The 22,461-nt window shown below is 37.1% G+C and overlaps 1 protein-coding gene across 2 annotated transcripts in view; it reads right to left on the minus strand.

Moving 5' to 3' along the window:
- Window positions 1-22,461, minus strand: part of LOC130846811 (myb/SANT-like DNA-binding domain-containing protein 3) — a 128,870-nt gene that overhangs the window by 51,176 nt on the left and 55,233 nt on the right. For both annotated transcript variants that reach the window (XM_057725270.1, XM_057725272.1), the window contains 3 exons: window positions 14,401-14,510; window positions 5,375-5,504; window positions 2,166-2,192 (listed from right to left, as the gene is read on the minus strand). In XM_057725270.1, coding sequence (XP_057581253.1) covers window positions 2,166-2,192; window positions 5,375-5,504; window positions 14,401-14,510 — 267 coding nt within the window. The remainder of the gene's footprint in view (window positions 1-2,165; window positions 2,193-5,374; window positions 5,505-14,400; window positions 14,511-22,461) is intronic.

Raw genomic sequence — 22,461 nt, forward strand, 5'->3', positions numbered from 1 at the left:
TTTAAAAAGAAAAATTAAACTTTCAACCAAAAGTTGGGATCCTTTCCAGATATGCTTCATGTTTTCAGCAGCTGTTATCCTATTTCTGGGGAAAATGTACCAGAGCTCTTAAAAACAATCAGTTCCAAAAATCTATCAATGCTTGAGTCCAAAAATGTTGTCAATACAGACTACAATATATTTTGTGAAAAAAGCAAGTATTGGGGCTAGAAAAATAATCCCTTCACCTATGTACAATGGAATAATATGCTAGGTTTTGTTCATTCTTTAAAAGAATTACCATAACATTAAATGAGAGAGGAAAAAAAAAAGCGATAAATTTAGCCCAGTGATTACCCTACTTAAATAGCCTGTGCAATCCTGGTTAGCAAATAAGTGACTCAATACAGCAGAGTCTAACCACTACCTTTTCCTCACATCAGTTTCACACCTGCCTTAAAAATTATCTCCAAATTTTAAAAAGGAAAGGAGTTTATTTACAAAGGACTTGCCCTTTTCTACTTTATCACCTAGCACAGCCAATAATACCCAGAATGCAGAAGTGTATGGGTCTCCTATGATCCAGCACAAACAAAGAGTGCATACCACCAGGCTCTAGATCAGCTCATATCCACATTTATGGAGCCCTACATGTGTGGGTCTCAACTATAACAGAGCCCATCCTGATAATCTCAAACTGGGCAGGGAGATCAGTTCCGGGACCAATTTAGGCATTAGGGTTTACTCAAGGGATTTCCCAGTCTGGTCTGGGAAAGAACACCATATTGAGGGGGTGTCAATCAGCAGAGATGGTGTTATAAGGAAAGCACACAAACCTAAGTGCCTGTTTGGTACTGTTTCCAAACTTGCCATTTTGGGTGTATGCCTACACTTTGAATAGAAATCATCCCCAAATTCTCATGAATACTCCCAAACAATTCCAGGGAGCATAATTCTAAGTATTTCTAAGACCTCAGAAACATCATGGGATCTAAAAATCATAGCAGCCACCATGAGCTCACTAAAGTTTATATATTAATCTGAGCAAACCATTTAGCCTTTCTAACTCATACTCCCTAAAAAAAAATTGCCAACCACCAACATCCTCAGGGGAAGACATTCAGCATTTATACCATATAGGCAAATCTGGAGATCAACTTCCACTTCTTTAATATAGTAACAATGACAGTTTGCTAACTGAATATCTGACCACAGGGGCTAGACCACATGATCCTTTAAAGTCCTTTCCAGCTCTAAGATCTAGAATATATGATCTCAGGCTTCACACAGGATCATGAAGTTTCTGCTTGAACACATCCATTTAAATTAAATTCTATTGTTGGGCAGTTTAAATCTTTTTTTTTTTTAAGGTCAAACTGTCATCCCTAAACGTCTTCCTCAGAACAGCTGTTACACTCTCTAGGTGACCTTCAAAGTCCCTTCCAATTCTAAACTGTTAGGATTCTATGAAGGGTAGAAGGGTGGAGTAAGGTTTCAGATAGTGCTGAAAGGATCACAACTTAGTTTTCATTTGCTTAAGTGTGAATTTTACCATAGTATGTTTTTTGTTTTAGTGCAACCCTAAAGTACCTCAAACATTATTGTGCATACAGTGGATACGCATTAGGAATTACAGCCTCATTAGACCATTAAATAGATTAGTCATTCCCAATTCTAATAATTCAGAGCAAACTGAATTACCAAACGTTAGTTTTCAAACAGGGTTTAAATATTGTACCTTGAATATTCCTTATGAGCAAAAATTTGTAAGCAAGGGATGGGAGAGTGTTACAAATACCCTGGGTCCAAGCTAAAGTCATCTGGGGATGACCCTAAGGAGAGGGCACTTTGGTGTAACTTCAATTTAAAAGGAACAACATTTCCCCTTTGTCTGACAACAAACCTATAATGAAAAACAAATGCAGGGAAAAAAGCATGATAAGGGCTAAGGGGGACAGAGGGGGGCTGGGGGTGACGGCTGAGGGGTACAGGGTTTCCTTCTGTGGTGATGAAAATGTTCTAAAGTTGGCTGTGGTGATGAATGTACAATTCTGTGAATATACTAAAAGCCACTGAATTATATACCTTCAATGGGCAAACTGCATGGTATGTGAATTTTATCTCAATAAAGCTATTTTTTAAAAATGAAAGAAAAAAATGCCTTTTAAGGGGTGCTTGAAACTTACCTCCCTCTCCAGATCCAGAGCCATTATCTGAGAAGAAAAATAAAGAATGAATATGAACACTTTTCCGGGAAATCTCATCTTACCAAACAGTGAAATTTCTTATCAAAAATCCAACTGTGATATCCATTCTCACGTAGCCCCTTTCCTAATTTTTTTTTTATATCTAACAGTTTATTCTTATATACTTATGTTTTACCTTTCTCCAAATATAAATTCCTTGGACACATAATCTATACCTTATACATCTTTGTAGCCCATTCAGGAAATACCCAGGTGCCTTGTACAGAGTAAAAACCAATAAATATTATAAAGTAAATGGCTAAATAGAAATAATTTTAATTAACTCACTTAAAAGGTAGAAGAAATTTTTAATTGTGTTAAAGCTAGAAAGGAATAATGAATAAACTGCTTTTATTAGAAAGGGAGGAAAAGAGCTTTGCATCTTGCTCCAAAAATCTTAATTAAATCTGTGGATAAAGGCCAAAAGCCAAAAAGTATGAAAAGCCCTAAGACTTAGAAGGAAAGAACCTCAAGGTTGAGGTTTTCATTTAACTGATGAAATTAACTTCCTCTAGGAAACCTCACCAGAAGGAATCTCACCAAGGTGTAGCTGAGAAACTTGTTATTAGCCAAATTAAAGAGCCTCCCTCAAAGTTACCAACAAGAAGCCAGCGTAAAATGTAATTAACTTAAAATACGCATTTTATAATCCTAAAAGAACTAACATACGGCACAGAGCATGTTGAAAAGAGGGCAATGGCATAGTATCATCAGTGTGGAAGAGAGGTGGCAAGTGATGAACTTGACACTTTACCCAGCACTTTCTATGAAGGAAGAGTTCCTAGAGAATCCATTCCAGTTCTTCAAATAGTTCTCCAGAGTGGGAGAACCTTCAACCCCTCAACAACTTCACTCCCTTCCCGCCACCCACCCCCCACCCCCGGCCACCCCGGCCACCCTTCAATCTCCTGCAGACTATAATCAAAGTCCCAAGCATGGTAGAAACAGGAGGAACTGGAAACAATGCTTGTTTTATGTAGCATCCATTGCAACTCTTCCATCCATTGCAACTCTTCGTGAGATTTTATACAAGGTCTTACACTGTATTCACTTTGAGCAACCATAAAAAAATTATATCTTCTCTGAGAAAGTAAAGAGGAAAAGAAAGAGTGAAAGAGCAGAAAAAAAGACAAGGAAAAAGGGAACTCAACTTAAAATTATTTTTATTACCAAACTTTTCTTAGGAAAACTCTCTTTTCCCTTTCTATTCCATATACATTGCCTGGGTGGATATTACGTGTTAGACAACACAATAAAAGGTAGATATAAACTGATAAATAAGACACTTCCAGTGCATGAGATACTCACTCCCAACCTTTTTTCCAATCAATGTCCAATTTAATGAATATAATATCTCACACCTTCCTTAAGGGTCATTTAAAATTCTGAAATAAATTAAATATACTATGACTACTCTGATAATGAGGTTGAGTTCTTCTTGTTGATCACATTTTCACTGGACACATGCCTTCCCCTGCCCCAACCCTGGGATTATGATATACCACCCTAGGTAGGACACAGTACTTTCCTGTTGAGAATCGGGATCCAGCTGAGGGCAGATGTGTCAGATAAATGACATACAGTATGATATTTACACAGAGATATGCACAAAGAGTGAACAAACTCTACCAGGTTATGCCAGAGAAGAAAGATTTCAGAGTAGAAAAGGCTTAAGCTCAGTCTTAAAGCATAAAAAAAGAGTTCTCAAATAAGCAAAGGAGAATGTTATTCCTAGCACAGGGAACAGGACCAACATCAGACCAAATGACATGAACAAAACGGCCCCACCGCGAAGATAACAAGATCTTATAGCTTAGCTCATTCAATTCTCACTTAACCCCTGGGAGATGATATCCATAAATAATTTAGGTAGTAACTGGTGCTCAGAGCAGCTAAGTGACTCCTGCAAGGTCATACAGTAAACAAGAGCTGGAGTTACTTTAAAATCAGGTCTTTTAACCCTAGCACAGTGCTCTCTCCAGCCAAACAGTCTGCCTCCCAATGCTTAACATTCATTGCTTATCAAAGCAATTGATGTCTTAAACTCCTTATAAATGATGCATAATTAATTTGGGATTGTAAAGAACTCCATATTTCTTCTTAGTTTCTAAATCAAGTCTGCAAAATATAATGTACTTAAAAAATAAAATAAAAAAAAAATATATATATAATGTACTTAGAGAAGTATACAAGAACCATACCAAATGATAGTCTGTTGGCCTAAGAACACCTAATTATTTACTGTATAGAAAAAAAGTTGGCCTTGCCCAAAGAGAGTTCTGGCCTTCGCCCACAGCTTGCAGAAAGGCAATCGATGTTTAGGAAGAGTGTTGACCACATCAGATCTTAGGGTGGGACCGGCCACACTCAATACTCTTAGGGTGGGGGCTGGCCACACCAGAAACACCAACCACACAGTTCAGACTGGGGGCTTCGAGTCACGTGGTATTAGTGTACCTGGAGTCTGAGATCAACCCCATGGACAATCAATCAATCATGCTTATGTAATGAAGCCCCAATAAAAACTCTGAACACAGGCACTGCAATATACAGGGAAAGAAAGGAAACGGAGAAATCATATAAGAATAGTCTCCACCTTCACTGCTAACCTTCATACAGTAATTCTATTACAATACCTCACTTTGCATCCCTGCGCGCAACTACAAATGCAAGTAAGATACTAATATTAATGCCTTCCAAAATTAACCATTACCAACTCAGGAAGGAAAAGAGGAGGAGGTGGGTGATGAGGGCTGGCAGACAGAAATGAGAAGATATAAAAAGAGAAGAGCCTGGACTAATGACTTTCCACAGATATTCCCTACTCCTTCCCCACCCCTATGATAAAAATCAACAAAATGGATCCCACAGCATTTCCCACCCCAAATCTTAACCTGTCTAATATTCAAACTGTAAAGCAAACGATATGCAATGTCCCGACCGAAAAAAGGGCATTAAGCATTAAAAACATCCTGAGAAGTAGCATAGTCCGTACAAGACAACCTGGGGCTAAAAAGCAACCTGAAATGGGGGCAAATCATCGTCAATCCATACACCCGTTTTGGGAATAAGCCTCTGACTGAAAACTTCCTTTTAGAAAGTATGGGGGAAACATTTCTAACATTTCTTCAGAAGAATATCTCACACACCAGAGTAGCATGGTCCTCTTGCTACTACTGTTATCTCTTTCTGGTGCTTACAAGCAGCCCTTCTGAGAAAGCATTCATTTTGGTACGTGTCCCCATTTGATCCACAGACAGGAATGTAATTTGTATGGCACTGCAAAAGAAACAAAAACAAATTCTCAGAACTAGGCATGAATATTAATAGTTCATTTCATATTCATGAATGCAATACCACAGTATTATGACATACTTCTACTACAGAAGAATTTGTTCTTTTATTTGATTTTTAAAAAGAAGAATTATGCTACTTTCTCATAGCTTTTTTTACATTCGTAATGAAAATAACTATCAACTATCCATAAAAAATGAGAATGAAAATCCCTATCCTATCTACCGTCATTTGCTTGTGATCCAGGGAGATAATATAAGAGGAAAAATTCTCACCAATGCTTCTCATGGGCACTAATGTCACTTTTTTATTATCAAAATTCACTTATTCAATACCTCTAGCACACAAAGTCCTAAGATAAATGCCACAGAAAAAACATGAGCTCTGTTCTCAGAGACCTTAAACTCTTGTTAGCAAGCCATATTAGCAGGAAATATATATATATATATGATCATGTACTAAATCAAAAGTACAAATGTTAAGTGTAATATCTAATACCTATTACTGTAAATTGAAGTATTCAAGAAAAGCACCCTCAGAGAAAGTGAAATGTGAACTGGGTCCTGAAGGATTAGCAGCAGATGAAAAGAAAAAAGATGATTCATGTTTGAGAAATGACACTGAATTGGTATGTTTAAAAACCTTTAACACTTCTATACTTCAAAAATATAAAGAACTAAAGTTTTAAAATCTGGGAAAAATAGTATAACATGACTTTATCATTAGTAAAAGAGAGTACAAATTAATACAAAATGGACAAAGACAAATGTACAGAAAAATAACTAATGGTCAATTAATATATTAAAAATGCTGAAAAAAAAAAAATTAAAAAAAAAAATGCTGGGGCTTCCTAGGTGGCACAGTAGTTAAGAATCCACCTGCCAATGCAGGGGACACAGGTTTGAGCCCTGCTCCAGGAAGATCCCACATGCCGCAGAGCAACTAAGCCCGTGCGTCACAACTATTGAGCCTGCGCTTTAGAGCCCATGAGCCACAACTATTGAGCCCATGTGCTGCAACTACTGAAGCCCACGCGCCTAGAGCCCGTGCTCTGCAAAAAGAGAAGCCACGGCAATGGGGAGCCTGCGTACCACAACGAAGAGTAGCCCCCACTCACTGCAACTAAAAGAAAGCCCGTGCACAGCAAAAAAGACAGAACACAGCCAATAAAATAAATAAAATAAATAAATTTATTTTTTAAAAAATGCTGACCTTCACTAACAATCAGAGTTGTACATGAAAATGAGATGCTATTTTTAGTTTATAAAACTGGCTATTAGACAAACAAAAAATTCAATTTGGTGGGCCTACCAATATACCTGTTGTGCTAATGTAAATTTGCTCAATCTTCTGAGAACATAATTTAACAATACATTTCAAGAGTTCTAAAAAAAAGAAATATGGCTTTTGCTCTAGAATTACACATTTAGGGATTTATCTGAAGGAAACGATTGTAGATGACAATTTATTACAGTCATTTCAAATAGAAATGTATTCATACCAAAAAAGCAGAAACAACCTAAATATCCAACAAGGCAATGTTTATTTACACTATGCTGTATCTGTTCAAGGAGTCATTGAGCATTACCCTTTATAAGAATACTGTGGACAGAAAAAGATAATGTTAGGTGAAAAGCAGATGATAATACCATATATATAACTTCTGAGAATTTCGTGCCATTTTAAAATGTATTATCTAGTCCACAAAACTGAATGCAAATTTCTTAAATAATATGATAATATAAAATAAAAATACAGCAAGAAAATAAATTACATATATATATATATACACATATACATCAATTATTTAGAAAAAATAAATATTCATAGAGTATTTTAAATCCTGGAAGAAAATACCAATAAATTTTTCACATTACTTGTCACCATGGTTTTTTATTTCCATGTTTATGGTTTTCTGTATTTCTCAATTTTTCTGCAATGAACAAGGCATACTTTTATCATTTATTTACTTTTTAAAAAGTGGTCAGCTTACTTTATGAATCATAAATATGGCATGCTACACCAGGTCAAGCACTGGTAAAAACAATTCTAATAAAATATTTTATAACCAAGTTGATCTACTATATAATATCAGCAGACTCCTATATCAACTTTAGTTAAAATTAAAATTTTACTCTAGGATGCCTTCCTATATCCCTCCATTTCTTCAAGGATCACATTCTTTTATTCTCTTCCCTTAAAATGTACACAATAACTTGTATAATGTCTGCAGGAATCAATGTTACTCTGTAATTATACAATGTATAATTAGCAAAAAAGACCATAAGCTCCAAGATGTCAAATACTAACTCTATGGACTTCTCAAGCCGACTCTTTTTTTTATTGGAGTATAATTGTTTTACAATGTTGTGCAGTTTCCACTGTACAACAAAGTGAATCGGCTGTATTTACACATATATCCCCATATCCCCTCCCTCTTGAGCCTCCCTCCCCTCCTCCCTATCCCACCCCTCTAGGTCATCACTAAGCATCAAGTTAATCTCCCTGTGTCAAGCCAACTCTTCACTCAACAAATGCTTAATAACTTTCCAAGGTAGTGCTCTCAAAGGTGCTAATATCGCCCCCTAGGGGTAGGTGCCCCTATGGAGACATTTTTGATTGTCACAATGACAAAAGGACATTACTGTCATTTAGCAGATGGATTCCAAGGGTGTTCAATGTACTGCAAAGGAAAGGACAGTTCCACACAACATACACACCATACAATTTCTGGACTTATCTCTAGCCGTTCATGTAGGAACTATGGTAAGACCATACACAAATAAGATTGACCTAGCTTCTCCTAATAGTTTTTATTCTAGCATCCACCATACCTCTACTGTTTTGTTTTCAAATACTACTGGCATGAAATTGCTGCTGATGATCTTTTTAAAAATCCAAATATTCATTATAAGTAGATATAAGCACCTGACTACTCTATTGTCTTCTACTGTAATCATGCCCAAGCATTTACATTTTGAAATACTTATTTTACTACAAATTACTTTTATTTCTCCTTTACATTGCAAGTGTACATTACATTGATTTCTTTAATTATATGTTTATGTAGGTTACATTATCTACGAATTTCATTTAAGAATAGAAAAGAAATGGAATACAAATTATTGATTATAAAAAAGGGTTATTAAGTCTGATAATAATGAGTATCTATACGGTAATAGCTAACATTTATTAAAGAGTTTCCATCTAATAAACACTGGCTACAACTTTAAATGTCCTAAACTAACTTAAATACAACAATCCTGCAAAGCACATGACTTAGTACTTAGAGCTGGGGCTCTGAAGTCAAACACTGAGCTCAAATCCTGGGTCGCCCATCCATGTGACTATGGGCTAGCACCAGTGCCATTTTCCTTATCTGTAAAATGGTAAGTATAACAGTATCTATCTAATAAAATTGTTATGAGGATTAAATAAGAGAAATCCATCTTTAGTATTTATATCTGGCCAAAGTACATTCTCAACAAACATTAACTGGTTCTGCTATTGCTATTTTCCCTTCTGAGTCTTACGTCGTTACCCAGGGTCACAGTTAAATGGAAAGCCCGCGATTCCTGACAAGTGATGTACTCGAACCACTACACACTCCAGTTATTCAGCAGGATCTCACTAAATGTCATTTGATGGTAGTGAGCTGGGGGCTTACAACAGTGCAGGCAATGTCCCTGAAATGCAACCTAACAAGCACATACAGAGGAGTGAGCATGAGATGGGAAAAGCAGACCTGTGTAGTTCCAGTCTGTTTCCAGGGGTCTCTTTTAGGAGCCTCTCATTATGCTATAGAAAAATTAAGGGATTTGGTCAATTTTAACAACACGCAGCTTCTGACTTAGGCACTGAGTCTAAATAAGGTCTGCCTCCTCTACACTGCCGCTCTTGCTGGGGGGAAGAACTCTCCCCTATACCTCCTCTTTAGCTGGAAGAGTGATTTGAAGTAGTTTACAAAGGTGGAGCAGTGTACAACTCTGCAGCCACATCCATGCAAGCATTTATTGTATACCTACCGTGTGTCAGGAGCTGTGGTGAATAAATAATATTAACAAGGTTGTGATGGTTAATTGTATGTGTCAACCTGACTGGGCCCCAGGGTGCCTAAATTAAATATTTTTTCTGAATGTATCTGTGAGAGTGTTTCTGGATGACACCAGCATTTAAATCAGTGGCTTGAATAAATGCCCTCTCCAACATGGATGGCATCATCCAATCCACTGAGGGCCAGAATAGAACAAAGAGGTGAATGTAGGGAAAATCAGCTCTCGGCCTGACTGGTGAGCTGGGACCCTGGTGTTCTGTTCTCAGGACTTTAGACTCAGACGGGGACTTACACATCAGATCCCGATTCTCAGGCCTTCAGACTCAGATTGGAGCCACACCACCAGCCTCCCTGAGCCTCCAGCTTGCAGACTGCAGATTGTAGGATGTCTCAACATCCATAATTGAGTGAGTCAATTCCTTATAATTTCTTTCTCTCCTCTCTCCATATCTATATATCCTGTTGGTTCTGTTTCTCTGGATAACTCTGACTAATACAAAGGTCTAATAAGAGGACACAGTACCTAGCAAGAGCAGACACTAAGAAATTCAGGAAAAAAGACAAAGGCCCGAGAACCCCAGTCAGAAGAACAAAGAGGAAGAAAGAAAACAGGGAAAAAGCAACAGGCACTCCTCGTTGTACACTACCCAAGTTCTAATGAAAAGATGCAACACTGATCATTTTTCTGTGTTTAAAATTAATAAAAGTAGCTTTGTTTATATATGTGGCAAGATATAATAGCTCATATTAACAGGCTAAACAAAACTTTAGAATTTAAAATCCTGTTATCATCTGTTAAAATGTGTTTAAATTATGTCTCAGAAAGCTTATATTAACACTGAAAGCATGAAGAATCATAAGCAAGGTTTTTAAATGAATTGAAAGATACTGCTAAAGCATCCAGCATAAAAGTGTTTAATGGGCATACAAGGTCATTGTTCTTAAACTGGCAAGAACCTAAGTCTAACTTGAACAGATTTTTAAGCTTATAAGAAGGCAGAGGAGTCAAAGGAAGGTTTGCTCAGCAGCAGGATCAAATCATACTGTAAGCCCTTAGGCAGTTTGCTCCTACAAGGCAAGCAACTTGTCTTTAAACATCTTTATATCCCCAGCATCTAGCCTAGCACCTAGCACAAAGTAAGCACTGGATAAATGTCTACTTATCTAAACTCCTAACTTTTATTTTCCTTTCTTACTTTGCCATAAGGTAAGATACAAGGGATTACAGACAGATCATGAGAAGATTCTCTAGCTGTTCAAATATGTTAAAAAGGTCAAAACAGCTTTATAATCTTAGAGTTGCAGGGAAATACTTTCAAAGAATTAAAACCAGAATCATAAAGACAAAGATAAACATGAAATGAAAACGTAAAACTTCTTTATATCAAAAATATAAGCAATTATACTCCAATAAAGAGCTGAAAAAATAAAATAAAATAAACAAAATGAAAATTAAAATGACACAGGATAACCTTTAAAACACAAAACTCTCTTTTTGTAATCTATGTAAACTAAAAAGTAACCATCTCTAAGGTAAATACTATTAAGTGATTTAGTACTTAAAAGAGAAATTAAAACACCTATGTGTCTGTATAACACACAATACTTCTAGAAGGAAATATAAGAATTAACAGATGTTGCCTCTGAGAAGAGCAACTGGTAGTCTGGAGTGGAAGAAAGACATTTTTTCATTACATTAAATATATAATGTTCAAGTTGTTTACTATGGGCATATATCACTCTGAAAAAATGTATCAAAATGGCACCTATATCATAGGTTCTCATGAGAGTTTATGAGTTACGTAAACTTTTATATATGTATATGTATATATTTAGAATAGTTAATGGATATAAAATGCTCAGCACAGTAAGCAATATTATAAGAACACAAATAGTATATTATATATAGTGTACACATATATGTCTTCACAAATCAATACAAGAGAAAAAGAAAATACTCCTAAAAATGGACAAAGAATATGAAATATTAACTCACAAAAAATGGTCAATAAGTTTATGGCACATTTCCAATTTCTCTAGTAATCAAATAAATGCAAATAAAAGGTTTTTTTGCCTTCCAGATGTATATAATTTTAAAGGCTTGACAAAATCCACTACCAGGAGGTTGAAAGGAAACAAGCAGCCTAATACATCACCCTTGGTGAGAATGTTAACCTGTACATGAGCATTCATTGGCCCAACAATTCCACGTCAAGGAATTTAACCTAAGGAAATATAAGACAGTTGGAAGAAGGGAATAGCCCCAGTTTTTCCCAAACAGAATGGCTAAAATGCCAACAAAAAACCTGCAATCTTTGTGGCATGAAGAATCAGAGCCACTGAAAAGTGAGAGAGGAAAATCCCAGAAAGGAGGGAGGGAACAAGGAGTCCCAGATTCTGCAGCTGACTTCTGAACCAAGCACTCTTGGGGCACACTCCAAGTAGCCCAGCTAAGGCTAAAAGAAATGATATTTGTGTTGCTACCCACAACAGGAAACAGAGTCTGCAGTTTAAGTTCAGCCAATTTAACTTTCAAACATGACAATACTCAGAGGAACATAATTCAAACACTCAAAAACATATCATTCACAATGTGTAGGATACATTCAAAACAAATATGAAGGAACTTCCCGGGTGGCACAGTGGTAAAGCATCTGCCTGCCAGTGCAGGGGACACAGGTTTGATCCCTGGTCTGGGAAGATCCCATGTGCCAAGGAGTGACTAAGCCTGTGCACCACAGCTACTGAGCCAGAGCTCTAGAGCCCACGCTCCGCAAAAGAGAAGCCACCACAATGAGAAGCCCATGCACCGCAATGAAGAGTAGCCCCTGCTTGCCACAACTAGAGAAAGCCCACATGCAGCACAAAGACCCAACACAGCAAAAAAAAAAAAAAAAAAAAAAAAGCAAACAAAATAAAAACCAAGAAAACACAATCCATTCTCAAATGAAAAGGCAATCAACAGAGATGATCCCTAAGATGTCCCAGATGTTGAAACTGGCAAAGACTTTTAAAGCAGCAACATCTATGCTCAAGGACAATATGCTTGTAATGAATGAAAAAACAGGAAATCTCAGATAAATAGAACCTATAAATTCTAAAAATAAAATATCTGAAATTAAAAACTCACTACATGGGCAGAATGAAGATGGCAGAAGAAAGGATTAGTGAATTTTGAGATAGGTCAACAAAAATTATCTAACATGAAGAACAGGAAGAAGTAAAAGTTCATGAGAGCTTGGTATACACCATGTACACCAACACCTTTTAAAGAAAGAAGCCCACTTTAGTTACTATCCTTTTTAAGAAGGTTTAGGGAGCAGAAGGGCAGTCAGACACACCACCACCTATTTTTTTAATCTAATTTTTATTTTATATTAGAGTATACTTGGTTTACAATGTTGTGTTAGTTTCAGGTATACAGCAAAGCGACTCCGTTATACATATACATATATCCATTCTTTTTCAGATTCTTTTCCCAGGTAGGTTATTACAGAATATTGAGTAGAGTTCCCTGGACTGTACAGTTAAGTCTGTGCTGATTATCTATTTTATATAAATATATAGTAGTTAAACCGGCCTGACTACTGTTACATGAGGAACCATGGAGGGGTGAGCACAAGGTTAACTAAGCCACTTCAAAGGTGGCTATTGTGAATAAATAGTGGATTGTAAAGTCCCTTTTCACCAAGAACAAACTTTTTGGCTGGTCAACAGCACACTCCCCAACGCTTCCTCCTTTACATAAACTCTCTACTTCTTTTAACGAAAATAAAGATGACAGTTAATAGTTTTCAAAGAGGCTTCATATTCAAGCTCTGTTTCTGATTTTGATTTTCATTACAATAGCATAAGAAAGGGTGGGGAAATATGCCTTCTCTTTTTAGATGGATCATACAGAAACATGCCTGAAGTTATAGGGTTACTAGAAATACTGACTATCCTATGCTTTTATTCCTGATCTGTATTCCCCTTCCTCCCTTTAAAATCCAAAATGGTGGGTACAATTAAAATAAGATTATGAGTTAAAAAAATTCTAGTTCTTTCTTTGTCTCATCTCAAATTCTGAATAAGGGACCATCTTGTAAACAATATTCTGAAGCCAGATTATAACTTAATCACAGAAAATAAAAAAGAACTGACAGAATTCCCTGGCAGTCCAGTGGTTAGGACTCCGCACTTTCACTGTTGAGGGCGCAGGTTCAATTCCTGGTCAGGGAACTAAGATCCCATAAGCTGCGTGGTGCAGCCAAAAAAAAAAAGAAGAAGAAGAAGAATGTAACACATTTCACTTCCATTCTTTTTGTTTTTTTAGACAACAAAATCACAACCAAAACATCAAAAATATTCACTCTCTTTGTTTGAGGTTCCCCTTTCTAGTCCATCTTTAACCCCAATCAACCCTGAGACACCAAATCAGTCATGTTCCTTGGCCTAAAAAGATGAGACAGCAGCAAATAAGAAAGGAAGAGAAAGAGACTAGAAAGAGAAGGAAATGGGGAAAAAGGCCAACATTTTAAATAAGTGACTCTACTGCAATCTGAACCTTATTTCTTTTCACTGACAATTATACCTTACATTTGAATAGAACTTTAATATTTTTTTCAAGGCATTTTCACATTCTATTAGAGCCAGTCTGCCCTCATAATTCAAGAAAAGCAGCATGGAAGGTACAAATAGTGCTTCATCTGACAAAAAAGAATCAGTGGGCTATGAAGCCTAATTTCTTGTAGGGTTAAAGGTGTTTTAATAACAAGCTTTTAAATCTGAAAAATGTGGAATTACAAAATATGACAAATGTAAAGAAAAGAGGTTTGATTTCCTTACCTGAAATTGACATGCACATTTCAAACCATCTCCATCTTCTTTACAGACACCTCCATATTTACATGATGATTCATCACAAACTCTTATATCAGATTCCCTCACATTTAATTCTGTAAAAGAGGAAAAATTATTTCATTTATGTTTGTCTTTTTTTATCCAAATGTACATATATAAATAAAAAAAAATCCTTACACCTCATTCACAAGTATAATAATGACACAACTACAAAAAGCAAGTTCTATGGGACACAGAATGTTCAAGATTCTCCAAAGAGAGTGCTGCATAATAATATGCCTAAAAGCATATAAAGCAAAGAAAAATAAAACTCAAAATTTCAGGATTTCACATAATTCCCAAAGATAAATCTATAGAGTCTTTCTATTTTGCCCGCCAAGAGCTTAAGACAGTCTTCTTACTACTGTCTTAATATTCTGGATTATTTTTCTAGCGATTAAGTTACTTTTAAGGATAACAAATAAGAAAACCTAAAAAGAGCCTTGATTCTTTTGGTACCCAAAGTAAGTTCTGGATGATCCTTATTCACTCTAGAACAAATAAACAGTTTCAACTACAAAAGCACTACAAAGTAAGCTTGAATTTCATACAATAAGTATATATGGAGCACTTACATGCAAAGAAAGATTCAAAATCTCTCTAGACTTAAAATTTTTTAATGATTAATTTAATTTTACTACCACAGGAAGCAAAGCCTATCAATAATACTAGTATTCTGTGGTCATTCTGTGCCTGTTCCAAAACTGTCTTATTCTGGAACTATCAAAATAATCTCTCTAGGAAACCTCATAAACTGCTTCCAGGTTAGAGCTAAGTAAAGCTGCCAATCACATGAAATTGCGTGAAAACCACAACAAAGACAATTTTCATATCTTCCCAATCGGGAGCTATAACAACAAATGTACTTACACAAACAATAAACAAATGGTTGTTTAAAAATTCATCCCAGTGTAGAGGTGAACTCCTAAGTCTGGGAGCAGAGAAGTCTAAGTAAACTTCTGACCCTGTGGCTCAATTGCTGAAAGGCTCTGGGAAGAGCACAAGATCTCCTGTAGCAGCAGATGGAGATGAGGTCTTAGCAAACAGATCTCAGCGAGCATTTCTCCAGCAATCCCTCATCCCTGGTTGTTTCCTACTTCTAGATTTCACATCAGGACTCACTCAGTGGACTGAGTCAAGGAGGTTCTACTTCGCTATCTAGTGACATCTATCCTGGTTGACCATCATTGCCTCTCTCTGCTCCATATGTCCTCAATGCTCTGCAGTGTATCTCAGGTCTCCTACTCCCAACTGACCCTCTGAGGAGCTAGCAGTCAAGTACCTAAATACCCAAGGAGTTGATAGTCACAGTACTTATATGAGTAACCACTCTGAACTAAGCACTGCACTAAAGTAACTAAGCATACGTCTACGTAACTAAGCATACGTCTACGTAACTATAGGTTACAAAAATTTTTTTTTCTTTTCCTTAAATGGATCTCAGGTGCACCAAATTGGATTGCTCTAAAGTTCAAGCATATGTGTAAAATTTAAAAAAAAAAAAAGATGAGTAGAAACAAAAACTACAGGAAATGAATGCAACTGTTTTGTCGCTCTCAATGTTCCACATACTATTCAAGGCACAGGCAACCATCTTTCAAATTCCTCTCACCTTAGCTCTGGAAGCTTTATGTTCTAGGTCTCCCTCATCTCCCAATTTTTGCTCATTCTTCCCTTCCCCCCTTAACCACTTGCATTAGGTCCTGAGGCTCAATCCTAAGCGTGGAGTTTTTGCTCTTTTCCTATCTGCCTACATTCCCACTGGGAACAAGGTCCAGGTTCCAGTTACTGTCTAATGTTCATCTTAAAACCCAAGGAAGGGCTTCCTAGGTGGCGCAGTGGTTGGGAATCCGCCTGCCAACGTAGAGGACATGAGTTCAATCTCTGCTCCAGGAAGATCCCACATGCCACGGAGCAACTAAGCCCGTAAGCCAAAAAAAAAAAAACCCAAGGAAGAGGGACTTCCCTGGTGGTGCAGTGGTTAAGAGTCCGCCTGCCAATGCAGGGGACACGGGTTCTATCCCTGGTCCGGGAAGAGCCCACATGCTGAGGAGCAACTAAGGCCGTTCACCACAACTACTGAGCCTGTGCTCTACAGCCCGTGTACTGTAACTACTGAAGCCTGTGCTCCGGAGCCCGTGTGCCATAACTACTGCAGCCTGTGCTCCACAAGGGAAGCCACTGCGATGAGAAACCCACGCATCTCAATGAAGAGCAGCCCGCAACTGGAGAAAGCCCGCATGCAGCAACAAAGACCCAACGCAGCCAATAAATAAATAAAATTAAAAACAAAAACAAAAAACAAGGAAGGTAACTAAATATTAATAAAGAACTGCTCTGGGAAAGAAGATAAGAATGCATAACATCTTTGCTCAACCACAGGCTTAATCAATTTTAGGGAGCACAGAAATAAAAAGAATTGCACAAGTTGAGAAATAAAATTTAGGGTATTTTTCTTATTTCTCTTCTTTGTGGCCTTAAAGTTCACACTGGGTTCCAATATAATCAGATATATAAAACAAGAATAAATAAAATTTTTATTTTGTTCATGGGTCAAGATCATGCTCTGAGTTGACTTGCTATCTTGATTTGAGATTCTTTTGAGGTGTTATGTTTTACCTGTTGTATTTTAAAAGCACAATGGAATTGCAATCTAGAGCCTAAACCCTCCCTGCCACTAAGATTCTCACATGTCTGAGAGTTGTTCAGGCATCTGTTTGCATGAGAGATGAAGGAACATGTTGAGAGAATAATCATCCTTACTAAAGTGAGGCAGAAAAGCTCAGCTGGATAAACAAAGCCTTGGTTGGACAGGAGGAGTGATCCCAAGCACAGGATGGTGTCTCATCTTGGACTGCCCCAAAGGGTCATCATGACAGAGACCAATAGGCTAACAATGAGGAACTAAAGAATGACTTTAGAAAACTCTAAAGCAACAAGATACAAAGAGCTCCACTTTGATACTCACATGACAAGATATAATAGAGGGGGAGAAAAGGGGCTGGAACACCTCAACAGCCCCAGCCCAGCACACCTGGACAGGGCAGCACAAGGCAGAGGAGATGGTAATGTCAGGCTCCAAGGTACACCTCTGATATCTAGGGGAAGGTACTAATGCACAACTTCAGGGGCAGCAAACATCACAAGAAGAACAACACATGGTGTATGGCAGCAGCCAGAATACATTAGTGAGCCTACATGGAACACCCTTGGGTAACTCCAAGAATAAGCTTGGCCGGCAGGTATTCTGGGGGAGCTAGAGGTCCTACATTAACAGGTAAAAGTCATGAAAGTCTGATTACACTGGTTATCTGTCATGTTTTATTTTACACCTATCTTGCTATCAAATCCATGCTATTTTCACGTCTGTTAATGTGTTAAATGCGATTAGGTAGTTGATCAGGAAACAATTAGGTCTCTACTACGTATCTAATACTAAGCTAAGAATTTGTGACACACTGAAAAAAACACAACAGGGAGCTTATGATCTTACTAACATCAGTGATGAATTCAATGTAAATATAGTCTATAATAAGGGGGAAACTGTGTTGTATGGTTTGCTGTAGGAGTTTCAAGAAGTAGGAGATAGAAATAGATTTGAAGTATAGGGTGTAGTGTCAAAGATGGCAAGACTTGCACTGATCTTGAAAAATCAGTAAGACTTTTTCTGATTATAAAACTAATATAGATAGGATACAAAATTTAGAAATGGCATTTTAAAATAAAGCATGTTTTAATTGCCCACAACATGTGAGTAATATTAAAAGAGAGAGAAAAGAATGTTGTTATCTATGAAACAATATAAGTGAAAGTAGAGACAAATAATTTAACAGCATCCATAAATATTAATTATCAGTGGTTCCCAAACCATGTTCCTTAGGAAAACTGGTGTCCTAGACTAGAGTGTAGGTTCATTAAAATCAAGTAAGAATTTCAATTTCTTATTTGAAAGGGAAAAACTTCAATGAAGAGAATTTTCTCATTTTAAGTGAGTTTTTCATATATATTTCTCAAACCCTCACTATCTGATATTACTTCCTTGCTAGCTATCAACAAAACCAATGTTCAACAAATAAGTAAAGAATACTAATAGAAAAATTCCAATAGTGTCTTATGAGAACACAAGATCATGAATGTCACAAGTTCACAAACATACACTTTAAATTGTTTTGTCACTTTGGCAGTCACGGCTAATTGCCTACTTTGGATCTATTCTCCCCTTATTACTTTGTAAGGGACCCCAGCTTTGTTCTGGGAAAAAAGGTACTCAGCCAAGTAATCTATTTCCCAGACTCCCTTGCTGTGTACCACAGTTCACATACAAGCTCTGTTCATTTCTCTTTCCTTCTTCCATTCTTTGTTCTGTTTGGAAAGTACACCTCTTGCTTAAGGTTGTGGGAACCATTTTACATGCATGAAGGTGAAAGCTATAAGCTGCAGACGGTGGACCAGAAAGACAGAGCAAGAGTGTGGCAAGGATTATGGAATCACCACACCCACCCCAGATTTCATCCCTCCAGACTTACTGTTATGGAAAATGAACACATAAGTTAAGTCCTTATAATTTAAGAACTATTGATCAGGTCACTGATACATGTAAGTTAAAGACAATCCTGACATAATGATTGCATGTAAATTTAAGATAAACATTTCTAAGAAAAGTCTTAAATAATCTGGTGCTACATCACAGCTTAAATGATAAAATTAATTTATCAAGAGCATCATGCCTTTCTGGTGCTCTGACTCCTCAAATTTGAGATCTACTGCCTTAGCTCAAACTCAGTACAGAATGAATTCTATATTGGGATCTTCTTCTGAATGTTATTTCTTTTCAAGTATTCTGCTCAGTACCAGGCATCAAGAGGGCACTCTACTACCTGTCAATGATGGTGATGATTACACACCTGCCTTCCTGAGCCCAAAATGGAAATTCAGCAAAAAGGATGAGCTGTTTCTAAGGCCCTCAAAAATCAGTTCTCCAAATAGACATATTTTACACAAAGAATCACTCAGCAGAGTGGCTCAAAACAGAAACATTTTGCTCTGGTTACAAATGTGCCCATCATATAATTCTCTAAATGTAAAACTTGTCTCGATTTTCATTAACGTTTCAAAGCTGGGGGACAATACACAGTAAGGGAAGGAACCCTACTTACCATGAACCTGAACTGCCAGAATCCCCAACTTTTGGCAACACTAACTAGGTTCAGGCTGCAGTTCAAAATGAGACTCATTAGCACTCTAGAATGATGCGACTTTGCTACCACCATTCCAATTAAACAGAAAGTAGTTGGGGGATCCTACGAGTAATTACGGGAGCCAAAAGTGAATTAACTTTGCAAAATGTGACAACAGAATTGAGGGCTTCTCAATCTCGCCACTACTAACATTCTGGGTTAGATAGTTCTTTGTTGGGGGCAGGGGTGCTATCTTGTTCACTGAGAGATGTTCAGCAACATCCCTGACCTCCACCCACTACGTGCCAGTAGGACCAGCTGTAACAACCAAAAATGTCTCAACATTACAAAACCTCCCCTAGGGAATAAAATCACCCCCCCCAGGCGAGATCCATTATAAAAGATAAAATGAAAGGCTTTACATTTAATTCTCTAGCACAATCAATTATAAAGAAGATGAGTCAAATAAGCATCAATCTGCAAGATCTCTGCACATTACTACAGCTATTTTTCATTTCAACAGAAGGACCTAAATATATTGCCTCCAAGTTTATGTGAAGTCCTGGCTAAGTGTGGGTGCCCCTCCTTTAATAATGTCTTAATCTCTAGCAAGACTTCTTCCCCCTTCATAGCAAAACTCTATCAAAGGTCAACATGCCCTCTATTCTAAAGACCCATACCTTTTTTTCTTAGTCTTCCAACTCTTTTCTTGACCTTCAACAGCGGTTGACACATCTGGCCTCCCCTTCCAACCTAATAATCTTGAGTATCCCCCCAACTCTCTGACCACTTCTCTTTTAGTCACTCCTTTTCCCTTCTCCTACTGCTCAGTCCGTGTCACTCTTAGAAATTATCCCCAATTTAATTAACTCTCCAGATTAACCGAAGTGTGCTTTTCTCTGTAAAATATACCAACCAATGCCCATGGCTCAATGAATCCTCAAGGCTACTAGGTCACCCTCTAGAACATTCATGAGTACTTTAGCTACAAGCAGGAGAGCCACTCTTGTGCTTCAATAGTCAGTTATGTATGTTATCCAGCCTGTGTGTGCCAACTGTATTTTTTACTGTAATTATGTAGTTTCAGTTCTTCATAAGAGTGAAAATAAATTGTTTCTATGAAAGCAAAACTGAATGCTACAGAAAGACTTATGTAGAGTTGCTTTTTAAAAATAGCTGTTGCCTTAGGTGTAGGCAAGATAAAAATCTAAATTTTTGTATCCACAAATCTTTAAGTTCCTTTTTAAAGACATTAAAACTGGAATGTGTACTCAATGCATTATGAATGTGGTTTATTCAAGAAAGGGGAAACACCAGCTAGTCTCAAAGAAAAATGCTGGGTGGGCCCTCTTTCAAAATATTGTTTAATAAATATATATTTTTTGGGGGGTGGGATGATTTGGGCGATTGGGATTGCCGTATATACGTTACTAATAAGAAAAAAATATCAAATTGTGCACTTTAAATGCATGCAGTTTATTGTATGTGAATTATATTTCAATAAAAGTTCTTAAATAATAAATATTTTTAAGTTAAAATGCTACATGCATTTATGAATCATCTTGCAACTTCCCAATTAAAAAACTTTCTTGACTAACCAACTACCAGAATCTTAAGGCACTGAGACAAGAAGGTTCCTACCATATATAAAAATATCCTGCCCTCAGCCATTCCATTGTGATATCTCATCTCATCTTACGTCTTCTCTCTCAGCATTCTCATCCACTCCCACCACTCAAATCCTCAGGGTTGGTTTTTCCCGACCTTATTAAAGCCATCTCATTTGCTTTTGCCAGTGCTATTACCAGTCTTCAGAGCATTGCTGGGCAAAATCCTATAAGTTAATACTTAAATCCACTTAATGGTAAGTATTCTTTAAGTACTTATCAACATGTGGAAATATTCAATTCACCTCTAGTTGATTCCTTATTGACGCCCCCTCAGGACACATTCAAACTTTGTACTTTGTCCTTAAGGAAATTTCAGTGGGTTTATTCTCATTGTCTAAATGTTAATAGCATTTGGGAAAACCTTCATACCACTCCAGTCTGACAGGATGGAGTCACTGGATGCTTTCACTCCCAAAAGAAGCCCAGTTTGTTCATGACCCTGTATCCAACTGCCTACAAGGCAGTTCCATGACCTCTACTCTCAAAACAGTGGAAATATTAAGAATAAACATTTAAAATATCCCACACCAGGAAATGGTATGACACAGCCACGGAATATTACACAGTTGTTTAAAAGGCTGTGTATACTATATAGCAGTGTGGAAATATGCTGATGAATGTCAAGTGAAAAGGCAAAAGGCAATGCTATATACATACACCAAGATAATGCATAAACAGCACATATAGGAAAATCCAACCAGGAAAAAATAAAAAATGGTAACAGGGACTGTGTTTATACCAGCTGAACATGGATGATTTTTTCTCTTTTCAAGTTCCTATTCCAGTTACATTTAATGGGGCTTAAGACTCAACGTGATTTCAAACAACCCCGGAGGCAGTTTGCCATACAATGGACAAAGCATGAGTTTGGGGGTCCATACGGGCCAGGTTCACGTGCTGGTGCTTCACGTTTAGAGTAATACCACCTTCCCTAGATATTGTAATGATTAGATGAGATAATGTATTAAAAAGCAACAGTGCCTAGAGCAAATACATATGCAACAAAGATTCACTTCCTTTCTTTCCCCAGACCAATCTGAGAGATACCTTTAATGACACAGATCACTGAAAATCAGAAAAACAGATTTACCTAGTAAATGTTGACTGCAGTCTCAGCAAATGAGATGAATTAGGAATTAAATTCTCTTCAACTGGTTTAC

This window comes from Hippopotamus amphibius, chromosome 2 (assembly GCF_030028045.1).
Source record: "Hippopotamus amphibius kiboko isolate mHipAmp2 chromosome 2, mHipAmp2.hap2, whole genome shotgun sequence".
NCBI classification, from domain to species: domain Eukaryota; kingdom Metazoa; phylum Chordata; class Mammalia; order Artiodactyla; family Hippopotamidae; genus Hippopotamus; species Hippopotamus amphibius.